Source organism: Ips typographus, linkage group LG7, assembly GCF_016097725.1.
Source record: "Ips typographus isolate SLU linkage group LG7, UJ_Ityp_2.0, whole genome shotgun sequence".
In the NCBI taxonomy this organism is placed as follows: Eukaryota; Metazoa; Arthropoda; class Insecta; order Coleoptera; family Curculionidae; genus Ips; species Ips typographus.
Window position 1 is genome coordinate 1803102 of NC_138428.1, and position 15576 is coordinate 1818677.

Consider the following 15576-nt stretch of genomic DNA (forward strand, 5'->3'; position numbering starts at 1 on the left):
GACAGTTTGCTTAAAATAAGTGCCCAAAGACAATTTTACTACTTCTAACATAAATTTTGCACCTTTGACACCCAAATATTGATTGTTATTAAATTCCAATTACTGATACCCTCCGATCACCTTAAGTTAAAAAAAAAGTGTAGTTAACACCGATAAATTTAATTATTACACTAATTTGTTACTATTTCTTTGGAGAAGTAAACACCTATTTTCCAGGCCAAAAATGAAACATTTTCTTGAAAATGACTCATGGCCAAACCATTTTGACGGGAAAATCCCCGACTTGCTATAAAACAATCGATTTTTACCATTATATCGTTATTAATTGCCTGAAAACGATTTTTTGGCTATTAAAATAATCCAAATCAGTCGTCGAACTCTATCAATCATCTGGAAATTGTTTTACATTCAAAAAGTGCGAAATTTCTTAAGCAAATATACAAATTGAATGTTTCAAATCAAAGCTATTTAGATATGCTGAATGTTTGTTACTATTCAAAAAAAGTTTTATTATTGCAACGTTGCCAAGTTGTTTACTAGTTGGAAATAAGATTTTAATTTATTCACGTTTTTGTAACTTTGAATGGTTCCAAAACTGCACTTTTACATTTGTCTATATTTTCAACTTATATACAGGATGTTTCTTTGTGTAATAAAATATATGAACGATAATATGATATTCGTTTTAGGTACCCCCGACCGAAATGGGCAACAACAAATCGTCGGTGTCTGAGGGCGAGGAGGACGAGGACCGCACCACGCCCCTAAAAGGGGCCAAATCCCTAGGTAATGCGCCCTTGAGGGCCTTAAAACCTAACCAAAGTACATTGGGGATTAATCCAGGGGCGGAAATCGCCAACGGGGACGAGGTGGACGAGGAGTGCGAGCTGCCGCCCCCCATGAAACCGATCCAGGAACCGATTTTGGTGCCGCAGCCGCCCTCCGGCGTCCCTGGGGTGCCCGAAATCGAGGAGAACCCCTGCAAAAGGGTGGGTAGTTTTATTTCTCATTAGCTTAATTAGAAAAGTGTCATATTGTTTTGTTTTGTGGGGTTTTAGTGTCATTATTAGGTTTATTATTTATAAGAGTTTTAATACCTCTACAGAGCAAAACAATCTAATGAACTAGAATGGAAATAATATTAAGTGAAAAATCCAGGTTAAATTACAGAGTGGTCAAAGAAAAACCAGTTAATTTAGTGGTGAAAGGCTTTTAGTGTAATTAATTCATACAATTTGGAATGGTAGTCCATGTTCGTAAATTAAACAATTATATGGTTTATTACAAAGTCACAAACCAAGTCATACAGTCGGAACAAAGTTTCGTTCAATTGGGCATCATACAGTTGAAATTATTGTTTGTACTTACTTGTACAGAGTGTCCAAATAAGAATGTCTCTTAGCTCTTTAACTAATACACTTGGCATATGGCGAGCATTATGGTGATCTGGTGAAGTCTGACTGAACGAAACTTTTTTTCAATGTTTTGAAGCTTTGTAACTAATTAATCCAGCTTGATTTCTAACGCTTTTAAAGGCACTTTAACACAGCTTTGTCTCTTTTTCCCTCAATTCTAGGTTTCTAGCCTCACTATAAAGTCGTTAGAGGGCGGTACGTCCGCGGATTTGGCTGAGATCGAGCAAATCGTCAAGGAAAGAATGGTGCGATATGGTTTCTACTGAATACTCGGTTTGAGTGTAGTTTTGAGTTACTGAACCGATTCAGCTCATTTAAATAGAAAAAGTAGTGGATCATCATCTTTGCTTTTTTCTGCTTCACTTTCCATTAGAACAACCCACACACAAAGCTTTCTTTATTTAAATGACTGTAATAAATTGCGTTTAATCTCACAGTAACTATATTTATATATAGTTGGGAATGTATGTTTGTATGAGTATGCGTTTAGCGATTTTGCACTTTAAATTTGAAAGCTTAGTCATATGGAGAGAGTAACAGGAAAACCGTTTGGTAGTAAACACTTATTAGTAATGCATGTTTGCGATTGTTATCCGTAGTTTTTGGGCAACCCACGTTTCGATTCAGTGTTGTTCATTGAACCTTTGTACTGAAAATAGATTCAATAAGAGGGAGGGAAATGATTCCTGGAGGAAATATCCATAAAGAGTTTTTGATGATATATTTTAGAAAAATGCTTGAAAACGTCAGAGGAAGGATTATGAGAAGTTAAGTAATTTATACAGAATATATGTTCAAAGAGGCATTAGGTTCCAAACTTTTAAAGTGGTGACTTTAATGGCAATTTGCTTTTCCAGGCACCTTGCTATTTCCTATAAAACTACAGAAATTTGGAAACGCTGTACTGTATCCCAGTACACTAATTCTGAGGCCGCTAAAGTCAAATGACACCTTTTTGGTACTAAATTCTGTGTATCTGGCTAAACTTAGTTTTTACATGTTAAATGGAATTTTTATTCCAATTTTTGCATTGACTGATTTAGATCCAAAGGGCACTAGAGTTGATAGATAGACCAGATTTTCAGGTTTTTGAAAGGACCCCCACTAAGAGTCGTAGGTTTGGCCGGTAGGGGGTTTCAAACGCTTAGTTTTCGAGATATTGACACTATCCTCAATTGGTTATCGCTTGAACTGTCTCTTCTAGTTTTCAAAATTTTGATGGGATTTGCTTTTATTAATCCGGACTAGTAACCTTGTGTTCCAAACAAAAAAATATACAGTTGATATGTAGTAAACTTTGAAATTTATGGACGTAGCAGCTATTAATAGTAAACTAAACTATCAAGATGTTTTGATAAAATAGCAATTTAAAGGAGGTTATGAGACACTATAAGCTAGGACGTTTAATAATTTAGTACCCGTAAAGTGTTTACCTGAAATTTGTTTAGAAGAAAAAGTCACAAAATGGATAGTTAAAAAACTAATCAAGGCTGTATGAATATTTTATTTTTTTTTGTTGTACTCAGAATTTAGTTTTCTTGTTTTATTGTGTTTTCCTCACTAGTTTTGCATGGTTTCCACCCTCTCTTTTGGACTTTCCCAGTTTTCAACATTAGCAAATTCTCTATACAGGAACAACACTCTGAAAACAAGGATCGACACTCGACGCTCAGAAACACGCGGAGCTCAGAAGCCCTCTCAGAATTCAGCCTGGACAGCCAAAACCACCCGTACACCCCCAATGAGGCCGCGGCTTTGGGTTTTAGCGGCGATGAAAGCGACAAACAAGCAGAAATCGACCCTCAGAAGATCGAAACCTTCCTGAAGAAGCGCCAGTATGTGCTGCAGGAGCTGGTGGACACCGAAGAAGCGTATGTCCGCGATCTGTCCTTGATCGTGGACGGTTACATTGCCACAATGAGGGACAAGGACTGTGAAATACCTATGCCAGAAGATCTTAAAGAAGGGAAGGACAAGATGGTTTTTGGGAATATTGAGGTTATCTACGATTGGCATAAGAAGTAAGTTATTTTGCATATAACAGTCCAGTTTACAAAGAAGTTTATACTTACAATAACACCAAAAAACTGTTTTTTTTTTTCAGTCATTTTCTGAAATCATTAAAAACAGCCATCGAAAATCCTGAGGAATTAGCGCAGCTGTTTAAACGTTACGAAAGAAAACTACAAATGTATGTGATATACTGTAAGAACAAACCTATTTCTGAGTTCATTGTGGCTGAGCACTTGGACATATATTTCGAGGAGCTCAGAGTCAAACTAGGTTACTATTTGAGACTCAGAAGCTTGAGCACACAAATAACAAACGAATGTTTTAGGTCATAAACTGCAACTGTGCGATCTTCTGATCAAACCAGTTCAAAGGATAATGAAATACCAGCTAATGTTGAAGGATATACTGAAATACACTGAAAAAGCGGGGATCAGAAGTGAAATTGAACCGATGAGGGCAGCCTACAAAATTATGGTGGTGGTGCCCAAAAATGCTAACGATATGATGGACGTAGGGCGGCTACAAGGATTTGAGGTTTGTTTGTTAACTTTTTAGGGAAATCATCAGCTAAATTTGCTTTATTTCAACAGTCTGGGAAGATAACAGCTCAGGGAAAACTGCTTCTGCACGGCTCCTTAATTGTCTCTGATCTACCCGGTCAGAACCCTATAGTAGGCAAAAACAAGGAGTTGCAGGTGTTTCTGTTCGAACAAAGTATCATTTTCTCAGAAAAAATTGTACCGAAGAAGGCACAGTTTACGAGCCCCCAGTATATTTACAAGACACACATACAAGTAAGTGATTTGGGTATTTGTAAACAACTTACAGCATAAATTCACTTGGTTTTATTTTAGTGGAATTTATTGTAATGAGCTTGGAATAACTAATTTTTGATTGATTTAACAGTTAAACAAACTAGCCTTGGACGATTCAAGGGACGACGGGCATTTTGTCGTGACGTCAACCGAACCGAAGAACACGAATTCGACCGATTCGCCTAAAAACGCAACGGTCGGCTTCGCGTGTATGGCTCCCAACGAGGATCTGCGCAATCAATGGGTGAAGACGTTACGAGACATTTTGCAGACTCAGCGCGACTTCTTAAGGGCAATTCAGAGCCCGATCGCGTACCAGAAAGGGAAAACGAAAGAATCGTGAGTATCGGGGAAGCTAGCCTACCTCGACCTGGGTGGTTAGCTTCGACCGTTATTTGGCCGCCATTCTTCTTAAAACGGGGTTTAGAACGATCGTACAGGGTGGGCTAAACAACGTGGGGCCCCTTGGCTAGAACGCCGAGAGTTGTTTAGGCCACCCGGTTTTTTGTGGTGCTGTGGAACTTTTGGATTAACAATAATGCTTTATCTAGTTCACGCTGTATGTTTTTTCTGCAGTCATGATGGCTAACTACTAAAATTTTGTGACAAATATACCGGGTGGACCATGATCCAAAACAGTTTAAGGAGCAGTCGAGCTCTTAATACTAACCATCATTCTTGACTGAATTTTTGAACACTCTGGTATAATCAGTGCCACCATATTTATTTTAGATGAATTGTTCCCAACGCAGCTCGTTTTAGTGGTGGTGTTGGTCCATCCTGTATACAGGGCTGTTTATAACTCTTTAACCTAACTTAAATACAGGACATTTTAATTCACTTTTGTAACAATACATCGGTCGCAACATGTATAATCCCACCGCAAACGTAGGCAAAAACATTCTGAATTATATTTTTTATCAATTTTTAAGCGTTTATTACGACACTCTGTATACTAAACAGCCAAGTGGTTATAGATATCAAGAGTGTCCAGCAATCTGCTAGTAAGTGTGTGGGGCCAAAACTGTAACACTCTGTGTATATACTACTATATACAGGGTGGTGCAAAGTCGAGGCGGAATTGTGTGAAATCCAAAGCTCAATAATTATCCCCTCCAAAGAAGTAACATAGTGTTGGAAAAAAAGCACTATATAAATATATATATCGTAGTAGTGTCCTCTCTCTCTCTCTCCGTCATAAAATCAGGCTTTGAACACAGAATATTTCTTTTATCTCTCTTTCTCAGACAAATATGACGATCCGCAAAATCAATGTTCGTGTATAATTAGACGTTTAAGTGTTATCTATGGCAAACGTCAAAGTGAAATGGGATGACGTAATGGATTTTTTTTACATTTTACCTTGATTTTTGCCATACATTGTAAATATGGTCAGATATTGTATGTTTGTATATAAATATTATTATTTTCCATTGCAAGGCAATGATATGATGAAAACATTTTCAATAGAATAAAAGGTGAAAATTATACGGTTAGTGTTTTATTCGTTTTTTGTTATTTTTATGTTATTTCCATTATTTGGTATTATAATTTCCAACCTTTTATTATTTAAAAATCAAAAATACAGGAAACTAAAGTAATAGTATTAATTTAGCTCTAATATTCAGTATACTAAGGGTTAATAAGTGATCCAAAATCGAGTAGCTATAGTTTCTTTTAGAATTTGGCTTCCCTGTATAGCAAATATACAGGGTGAAACTTGTTTCTGCCTCTCTACAAACTGAGAAAATTTTAAATAGTCTTTAGAGCCCCAATTTTAGCTGTGGTGGTTAATTAACCACTTACAAAATGACATTTTACTATGCACATGTTAATGCACGTGGTATGTTTCCAAATTTGAAAGTTACGGACTTACTTTTTGCACAAGTCTAGTGCAATTTACTGTAGTTTTCAGAGCCGTACTAAAAAATCTTTAATACTGAGATGAGAGACTAAAATCACTAAAATGAAAATAATCATAAAGAAAAACTTTAAATTTTCTTTAAAAAATCAGTTGTGGAATTGTTATTGACAGAAATCTCACTGGAATTTTTAGGATCGGATTCTAAAAAGTTTCTTAGAATAGTTTAACTGAGTTAAAGGATTTCATTTAAACTGGACAAGGCAAATCTTTGCTTTCAGGACCGTACTCCACAATAAATAAACATTAGTGAAATTTGCAGATTTACACACAGAAATCAATTTATAAAATAAGCTCATTAGTTAACAGTTTTAAATTGACAATTTAGGTAAAAACTACACAAAATTAAGTATTATTGTGCTTGAATGTGGATAAATTTTCCATTTAATGAGCTAAAATATCAAAAATTTAAGGCAAAAAAATTAGGTTGGGTCACCCTGTTTTTTTACAATTGACTTAACTTCACATTTTTCTAATGGGTGATGGCTTTAGTACTAATAATAATACTAATCTTACGAATTTTCCTTCTAATCATGCTTTCATGTTGAATTTGTCTTGTAAGGTAAGCCTTCATTTAAACTTTCTTAATTTTTATTGTTTTTCTCAATATATACCAAGCAAATTGTGGTATTTCAGTTCGGAAAATTCCTGGGAATTCACTAGGACAACCCCCATCGAACACGACCTGCAGCTTGCCCATTCCCCTCGCAAACCCCACCTAATCCACAAGGCGAACACCATTGGTATTCCTTCGGAAAATGAGCTCAACTCCAGGTAAGTTTAGGCTAATACTGTGCATTCTGATTGTTAATGTTTTGCGAAAATAGCGAATCAGCTTCGGACAACAAGAACAACAACCACAAACAAGGGAAAAAGCACTTTTTTGAGGGTTTCAAGTTGAGGAATAAACAGAAAAGTGATTCTGTAGTGGCGGAAGCTGGTAGAGAGCAAGATTTGCAGAGGAGATGGAGTGAGGCTCCTCATTCGGTAAGTCCACAGAACTAAAGGGGGAAAATTGCCATTACTGCGATTGGTATCTATTCTTATTCCTAAAATAGGTAGAATAGAAACTGATCGTAGTCAGTTTACAGTTGAAAATGTATGTGAAAATGGTGGTGTAAATTGCTAAAAGTGAATTTTAGAGAAAATGGCAATATGTAAAGAATACAATACTCAAAACACTAAAAATTTATTAAGTCTAATAAAAAAAGTTAGTGAGAAGACAAATATGGCAAATGTCACGTGACTAAAGGATATGTTTTAAATAGTCAGTTACATCAAAAATGTTTTCATATAACCCAGCTTGTCTGAAGGACTATCTTTGATTAGTTTAACTCAGGAATTATTTTGTTGGTTTTCTCTTACTTATATTTTATACAGTTTTTACTCTACATACTGAAAATGGTATAATTCTCTGTTACACAATCATATTTTGTCTTGTCTTTTTTTCTAGCCTATTCAGCTTTTATTGTTTTATGTACAGCTTTTTTAAAGTACAGGTGTCTTACTCGCTCTTTCAATTTCGTTCAGCTCGTTTCTCACTTAAACAATTTTCTTACTATTTCCTACCAATCTTTCCTTAATTTTAAAAAACTTCTTTAGCTTTTCTGTGATTTTTCAAGGTTTCCGTAGTTTAGCCAAAAAAATTACTTTTACCAAAAATTAAATTTGTTATTTATAAATAATCATTAAACATGCATTTTCTCACTGTAACTGACTGATTATATTCGTATACCGGGTGCATGCTAAAACTATAACAGAAATTGTCTCTTTTGTCGTAGGTATCCTAACAACCCCTAAATTACCTTCAGGTTAAACCAAACCACGTAAAACTAACCTTAAAACGGCTGTGATAATTATTATAGTTAATAAATAATTTGTAAACCAATCGTCATGAAACTTCAGTGTAAATAGGGATTAATAAGTAAGTGATGGTAGCTGCCAAAATAATGTTTTAGTTTTGTTACAAATTTACGCTATAATAAACATAGTTTTATTTATTGCTGTTTGTGAAAGTGATTTTTGCCTACACCTGCCGAGAAATTTTCACTTAAAATCCGGTACTGGATGCTCTGGAAGTTTTGGTGAGCATGATTTATGTTTTGTGGTTGTTTTTCATTGGTTTCTGTTGCCATTTGGTGGAGTTTAACTTTTGTAATGGTTTGGTGCTTTGCATGTAGCGGTTTTCACTAGTTTCCATGTTAGTTTCACATTCTCATTTATACTGGGTGGCACAAAATCATGTGTAAGTAATGGTGAAAGATTCAGAGTTGAGAAAAGTTTGAACTGGAAAAAAATATGAAATATCGTTTTAAAGACAGTTGGCAACATGATGTTTACAATATTTTGTATATTTTTTGACACTGATCTAAAACTTTGACAACAAGCTCGAACCAATCTTAGACAGTTGACAAGTTTGGTCAAGTTTAAGTGCTTTGCAAGTTTATTTAAACCTTTTTTGACACTTTCCATTATTACTTAATATTTCCTTATCAAGCCTAATTAATTTTAAACAACTTTCATTGAAAGTTCGTTTGAACATTCAAAATGGGTTTTTCGCTTTATTCTCTATTCTCTCATGATCAACAATGTTTACATTACACTCAATCAACAGTGCAATATGTTTACAGTCAAATTTGGACGGATTACAAGCTTTTTAGACATTTTTAGATCATTTTGAACGTGTTGTAGGCATTTATCAAAAAAACGACAGTTGGTAAAATGTTTAGTCAAATTTAAATGCTTTATGTCCGTTTTCCCAACATTGGCTAAGTTGAGTTTAAGGAGAGCTTAGATAAGTTTAGTTTAGACTGTGTTATTTTGCACCTGATCTGTCGCATTCAAACCTCAACTTAGCTTAAGTTTATAAAATTAAAAATCGGCTTTCCAACATGATTTGACTTGCTGTTGGCAAACCTGCTACTATTTAATTAATATTTTGAACCAACCAATAAACTTATCTACAAGTCTCTTAGGGCCTGTATAACAATTTTTCAAATTTTGCATATATCTCATGAACTAATATTTTAAAATCTGAAATTCTGTATCTCCTATCGTTTTCGAGTTCTAACCATTTTGTGCCACCTTGTATACGCAATTAATTTTACGGTTTAAACCACCAAGTTTTTATGTTTTTCAGTGCGAAAACTACATTCTAGCGCCTGGTACCCAAGCTGTAGTGACCCGAGAGTATCCTGGAGTAAACGTGGGGGAGGTGATCACCGTAATTAAATACGACGAGAACCAAGGGTACCTTGTGCTCGTCAACGTAGCCCGTCAAAAAATTTGGCTGCCCGCCACTGTGATATCTGGATGCTCTAGGAAACCTTGGAACTTTGGGTTCGTTATCTCTGGAAAACCAACTCGTCGAATTTTAATGGAAACTTTCAGGAAGAAAAAGCCTTCATTCAGATTGGAGGGTAACGGAACCCCCACAATCCAGGAATCGGAACTACTTCCAGAGTTCCGGGATCGTTTAAGAGACGTAACGGTTCAGGCTGGTTCTAAAGTGATCCTAAAGTGTCGGGTGAGGCAGTGCGGACCTAATTGCAGACAAACCTGGAAAAAACTGGATCCTAGTTTGTGCGTGCTAAGGAATGGCCGGTTTATGATGGACAGTAGCGATGAGGGGGTGGCTGTTTTGAGTCTGGAGAATGCCAAATCCAGCGATTCTGGTACCTACTCGTTTACCGTTTCCAATGACTTTGGTTCTGCCAGTTGTTCCTGTGTTCTGACAGTTTTAAGTAACAGTTCTCCTCTAGGTATGTCCTAAAGTATTTGGTTAGGAGGTTTTTAATAGATGGTTTGCTTGCAGCGGAACCAAGAATACAAGTGTTGACCTCCACCAGTGTTCTGTTGGAGTGGGACAATCCTCAAAATGTGCAGTTTTTTATTGAGTACTGCAAATTAGGTTCGGGAGAGTGGACGTCCCCTAAATCCAAAGTTCCTGTTAATGGAACCTCTTACACTGTCGATGGTTTGGTAGCTGGTGAAACCTACAGGTAATTGTTCACATCTTGTTTTTTACTTTAGTTTGCAGGACTTACTTGGTCCATTCGAATATTGGTCTAAGATGTACCAAAGTAGAGAGAGAGTTATATAAAAGTCAATTTGTCTGGCAAGACAAAAACATTTGTTTGCTTTTTATTGATCTCGTTTAGAATATTTAAAACATTTACAGCAAGTATTTTATTGTTACGCCATCCTAATTTTGCATTAATTCTTCCTGCACTTTACAAAGTCAGCTGAATAGTGACTATAAGTATATTTCTCCGACGTTTCAGCTTTCGACTGGTCTCATGCCACAACTTGGCCGTCAGCTTACCTACCGTAGCAGTAAGCCTACCAATAGCGGACACCTTAATATGGCAGCAAGAACAATTTAACCGACGTTACATCGAGTTGGAGGAAATTGGACGAGGACGATTTTCTATCGTACGACTTGCCAAAGACCGAGGTAATTTTTTGCTTCACTTTTTGTATATACAAGGTGTTATAAACTGGGTGTCCACAGGAACAAACGTACAGGTAGCCTTGAAACAAATATCAAGGCGGAAACAAGCGCATCACATCACCCAGGCCGAGTACGGCCTGTTAGCTAAAATGGAACATCCCAACATAATAAGGAGTTTAGCTTTGTTCGATAATGCTCCTCTTCCTGGTATCGACACTGTGGTTTTAGAGCTGTAAGTTTTACTAGCAATTTTGATGTAGACAGTTAAAGTGAAGTTTTACAGTGTCCGAGGGCCTCATCTATTTGCCTACTTGTGTGAGAAATGTGATTATTTAGAGGAGGACGTTAGGTTGTATTTTAGGCAGCTAATGTCAGCCCTAGCTTGGCTGCATAGAAAGGATTTAGTACATTTAGATATTAAGGTAAGTTTACACTACTACAATTTGTCGTTTGTTAATTTTGTGGTTTTTTAGCCTGAAAATGTGATGATTGACTCTTCCTTCTCCCCTCCACTACTGAAATTAGTAGACTTTGGTGATTCGGTTAACACATCCAAAAACGTCATTTTACCACCAGCTTGTCTTGAATTTGCCTCTCCTGAACTAGTTCTAGGACAACCGGTGGGCAGACACACTGATCTATGGGCCGCAGGTTAGTTTTATTTATCAGTTCACACTATTTTTAAAATGCATAACTGTAGGAGTGTTCCTGTATGTTTTGCTAAGTGGAGTGTCCCCATTTTTGGACGACTCAATGGAGGAAACCACTGCCAATATTTTAAAGTGCGACTATTGTTTTCCGGACGAGTACTTTGCCAATATCTCGTCATTGGCTAAAGAACTGATAGGGCAGTTGTTGGCTCTTATTCCAGGACAAAGGATTGAAATGGACAATGCCTTATCCAGTCCCTGGATCAGAGAGGTACAATTATCACTGTATTTTTTTTAGTTGGAAAGTCGTAATGTTGTTTGAATATAGGAGAAACTTCCGGCAGTTATTCCAAGTTCCAGACTGAAAACCTTCATGCAGCGAAGACACCCTGTAAACATCCCTACTACCCCAACGAGTCCTGTGTATACAGGAGAACACATTTTCTAATAACTACCAATCCGTGATTGTTGTTTCTTGTCCTTTTATGTATAGAGTAATGTTTATATATTTTGTGATATTTTCGTGTTTTTTTGGCATATTATAAAGAAGCTGTAAATATTTTTATAAAAGCTTTTTTTACACTACACCTATTTTAATAATTATGTAAACAAAAATTGTATTACAAAGTGTGATTTTCTTCTATTAATAATAATTACTGTTGTTGTACATACAAGTTTATTGAATAGTAACACAAAAAATACAACAATTTTAAGAATCTTTGAGTAGTTTTGGATTTGATTTGTGGTTAGGTGGCGGCAAAAGGGCGGAGGCCTCCATCATCAAGATCAATGCATCCGATAGGATCAGGAAAGCAGATTTCGGTTCCATTCTTCAATCTACGTCTGTCTTCATCCGGATTACGGGTTTTGTCCTTTGCAATTACCAAATAAACGTCCAAGGACAGTTTACTGGCCGGATCTAAATGCTAGGAATTGACAGTAACGAGTATCAACCATTTTGTCTTTTAGATTTTATGTTTATGGGTTACAAGTTTACATTTTCCTGAGTATCAGGACACTTTTTGTGGGTTTTTTTTAGAGAAACTTTGATTTTTAGAACAAGAAGCTTTATCACCAGCCTCAAAATGAAATTTCTTAGCTTTCAGTCACTGTTTTTTCAATTAGTTAGTTACTATGTAGTGTATTTTCTTCAAAATAAACTCTTTTAACTTAAAGATCAAATATTGTCTAATAATAGCACCTTTGGTCATATACCTCCACAAATATTATTCTACTTTGGTGAAAATTTATTTAATTTGGTGAAAATGAGGGTGAGTTGAACAACCACCAGAACTTTAGTAATTTATTTGGTTGTTACAGAGTGATTCAATATATCAGTTTTTAGCCCATAAAATTCCTATTTTGACTAACTTTATTGTATATCAAATTTAAAAATAACAGAGAGTTATTTCTGTAACATTTTGGTAATTACATAGATGTCAATGTAACTTTGTTTTTGAGCTACAGGGTGTTGACACTTAACCTTACCTCAATTTCAGTTGGTTTCTCATAATGAACAATATCATAGCCTCTTAAATAGTTCTTTTGCACAAATCCATATTGGTCTGCAAACAATTTCATTAGTAAACCAGTTTTATGTACTGTTTTTGGTGTAGACTACCTGAAACTGGTAATTTCTCAATCAGATCTACAAACTGATCCCAAGTAAGTTGGCTTTTACTCCAACCAAATCCACTTAAAAACAAAACTACTACAACTAATCCTTTAACTGTCATCATGAAAAATGTATGAAATGCAATAGACTGTATACTGAATTCAATATTGTGACGATATCAGCATTATACCTAGGTTGGCTGCTTACATAAACAAATATTTAGCATACGGTGATTAAATACGAAATTGATTGGTTGTTCCATAGAATTGCGATAAAATTTCAGTCTCTAATTGATATTTAGGGTGGATTTTTGCAGGAATCGTTCATCGGATTCAAATAGAAGCAGTACAGTTTAATTAGTTTAATCGCTATCGATTAATCCGGATTAAAATGTTAAGTGTTTATTACTTTCAATCGCGTCATTGCAACACATCAAACAGTTTTAGTATTAAAATGGTAAACAGAATTGACTTTAACACACTTTGAGGGAAAAATGATTGATTTCCTTTTTTGCTATCGAGGAAAGGACGTTTTTTTTAATAAATTTGTGTCACAAGCCCAGGCAAATTTTTATAAATTTAGAGCAGTGAAAATTTCCATTCTCAACGTGTGATTGATTGATCGCGTCGAAACGGCCGTGAAAAGGATTAAAAGCTGAAATTTCCCGTCGATTAATTTTGTTTTTGTTAACATGATCCTGCTTGTTAATCTCTGAAATAAAAAATTTTCTGAGAAATTTTGCATGTAAAGTAATACATTTTGAAGTGAAATTTTGTCTCGTGACTGCTCAGAGCTGTCAAATTGGATTAAAACCCTAATTTTGTTTTTCCAGGCATTCGTTGTTTGAACCCTAAATAAATCGTGTATTTGCAGAGTTACGTGAAAAGACATATCAGAAATGATTAGTCCAGACATCTAAGCCCCCAATTATGTCTTGTTTACATCTTCTGTCAGGTGACTGTTTTCTACAGTAAATTCAAAACGAAATAAAGTTCATATTCTGTAACTACTCTGTTCCTGTCAAATTGCACAAAAAATACACAGGTGGTCCCAGATATTGTGTGACAGAAAATTTTCATATATAACATAAAAAATCAGTACATCATATAACACTTTGTAGTAAGTCTGTACATTAGGTATTTTAAAGTGGTCTGATTCCAGGATCATCAGTATCAATACACCCTATAGGTTCTGGGAAGCAAATGTCTTGAGTGGAAACCGCATTCAGAAGATCCTTCCTCTTACGTATATCTTCCTGATGGTCAACGAAGTAAGTGAAGATTTCCACGCCCAAAACAGCTTCTTCTTCATCCTCCTACCATTTTACTAAATTAAGTCTAAAGAAGTATTAAGGATTATAAATATTACCCATTGCACTTGTTGCTCCTTTACTTTGTAGCCAACTTGTGTTTTTTCTTTCAGGAAAGGCTGCCAGTCTATTGAAACACACGTTTTACAGATAATAGTTTCTGCAAGTTATTACTTACCATCTTCAGGGAGTTCCGTTAGGATTTCCCTCATATCATCCATTGTAAGTTCCTTGATATCTGTCCCTTGTGAAATTTGGAAAGAAACCAACAAAATGACACAACACAACCCAGAAACTTGCATTTTGTAGCAGATGATTTAAAATTTCCAATGCAACTCTCAACTGAAAATGATCACTACCACTCGATGCAAATCAATTTAATACAACGAATAGTAAACAATTACATGATTTACCGAGGATTTAAGTTAATCCTAGTTAAGATTTTGTAGTTTGTTTGTCAGTGCCCTAAATGCTTGTTATTTTACTTTTTTTAACCAGTGTAACGCTCCCTTTAATTAACAGTTTGATATTAATCACTGTATGAAAAGCTTTTTTTTAAATATAATAAACTTTTTTCAGTATGACGTAAACTGTACAATAAACAAAACGTAAGTGACGAATTCCTCGAGAATTGTTCACTTAATCTAACCAATATCGCATTACAAGAAATTTTAATCGGCGTTTTTCCCAATTGCCATTTTCAAGTTACTGATTTATCCTTGGAGGATTAGTTTGTTAAGATATTATATTATTATCAATAATAATGGTAAATAATTTTATAAAGAAATTTCATTACTGTTATTCTCCAGTCATCATTGGCTAATAATAATAATGGTCATGCAAGTGAAATGTGGTTTGCCAGTTTATTTTTAAGTTTTACTCAAACCACTTAAAACAATTCGGCACGTAGTAATGAGGTTTAACTGGTTTTAAGGCTTTTGAATGTTTGTCATTTCTAATACGTGCAAGATTTTGTTTGTTGTTCTGTCAGTATATACAGTACCAAACGTATTTTAAAGTTGTATAAGTGGAATTTTGTTATGACATTTGGCCGTCAGTTACAAGCCCTCTAATTGGCAAAATCTCGAAAAACAGTTTTTTCAAAAATTGAGCTCTACAAGTATTTTTGTATTATATCTAACCATTTTTGTATTATATCCTATCAAAACACACTAAATCTGGACACCCTGTACAGTATATTCGAAATATACAGGGTTACATTTAAAAAAAATCTTGTGATAAACCATCCTGTATAAAATTTTATTGGCACATTTATACATATACAGAGTGTTTCTAGTTTCTAGTGTCTATGCATGTTCTCTCAGAAAAGTTTGTCTTAATTCCTTTTAGTATGTTTGATTACTTTAATTCTAGTTTTTCCTAAA

The 15576-nt window shown here is 35.2% G+C and overlaps 3 protein-coding genes across 3 annotated transcripts in view; 1 reads left to right on the plus strand and 2 right to left on the minus strand.

The window, feature by feature from the left end:
• LOC145731890 (kalirin-like) overlaps window positions 1-11985 on the plus strand; it is a 68536-nt gene extending 56551 nt beyond the window's left edge. The window contains 18 exon segments of the mRNA XM_081983882.1: window positions 690-786; window positions 844-989; window positions 1577-1660; window positions 3048-3436; window positions 3520-3698; window positions 3754-3962; window positions 4019-4222; window positions 4335-4582; window positions 6801-6938; window positions 6992-7151; window positions 9304-9925; window positions 9979-10165; window positions 10448-10620; window positions 10678-10849; window positions 10901-11039; window positions 11091-11268; window positions 11318-11538; window positions 11596-11985. Of these exon segments, the coding sequence (XP_081840008.1) occupies window positions 690-786; window positions 844-989; window positions 1577-1660; window positions 3048-3436; window positions 3520-3698; window positions 3754-3962; window positions 4019-4222; window positions 4335-4582; window positions 6801-6938; window positions 6992-7151; window positions 9304-9925; window positions 9979-10165; window positions 10448-10620; window positions 10678-10849; window positions 10901-11039; window positions 11091-11268; window positions 11318-11538; window positions 11596-11715 (3666 nt within the window). The 3' untranslated portion in view covers window positions 11716-11985.
• Window positions 11927-13075, minus strand: LOC145731898 (uncharacterized). Its single transcript, XM_081983893.1, has 3 exons — window positions 12889-13075; window positions 12756-12832; window positions 11927-12193 (listed from the first exon to the last, which is right to left on the minus strand). The coding sequence occupies exons 1-3, from the start codon at window positions 13004-13006 to the stop codon at window positions 12014-12016; spliced, it is 375 nt and encodes a 124-aa protein (XP_081840019.1). The 5' UTR covers window positions 13007-13075; the 3' UTR covers window positions 11927-12013.
• Window positions 13076-13939: 864 nt separating this feature from the next.
• On the minus strand, window positions 13940-14683 carry LOC145731899 (uncharacterized). The gene is made up of 3 exons (XM_081983894.1): window positions 14370-14683; window positions 14251-14318; window positions 13940-14197 (listed from the first exon to the last, which is right to left on the minus strand). The coding sequence occupies exons 1-3, from the start codon at window positions 14491-14493 to the stop codon at window positions 14024-14026; spliced, it is 366 nt and encodes a 121-aa protein (XP_081840020.1). The 5' UTR covers window positions 14494-14683; the 3' UTR covers window positions 13940-14023.
• Window positions 14684-15576: the final 893 nt, after the last annotated feature.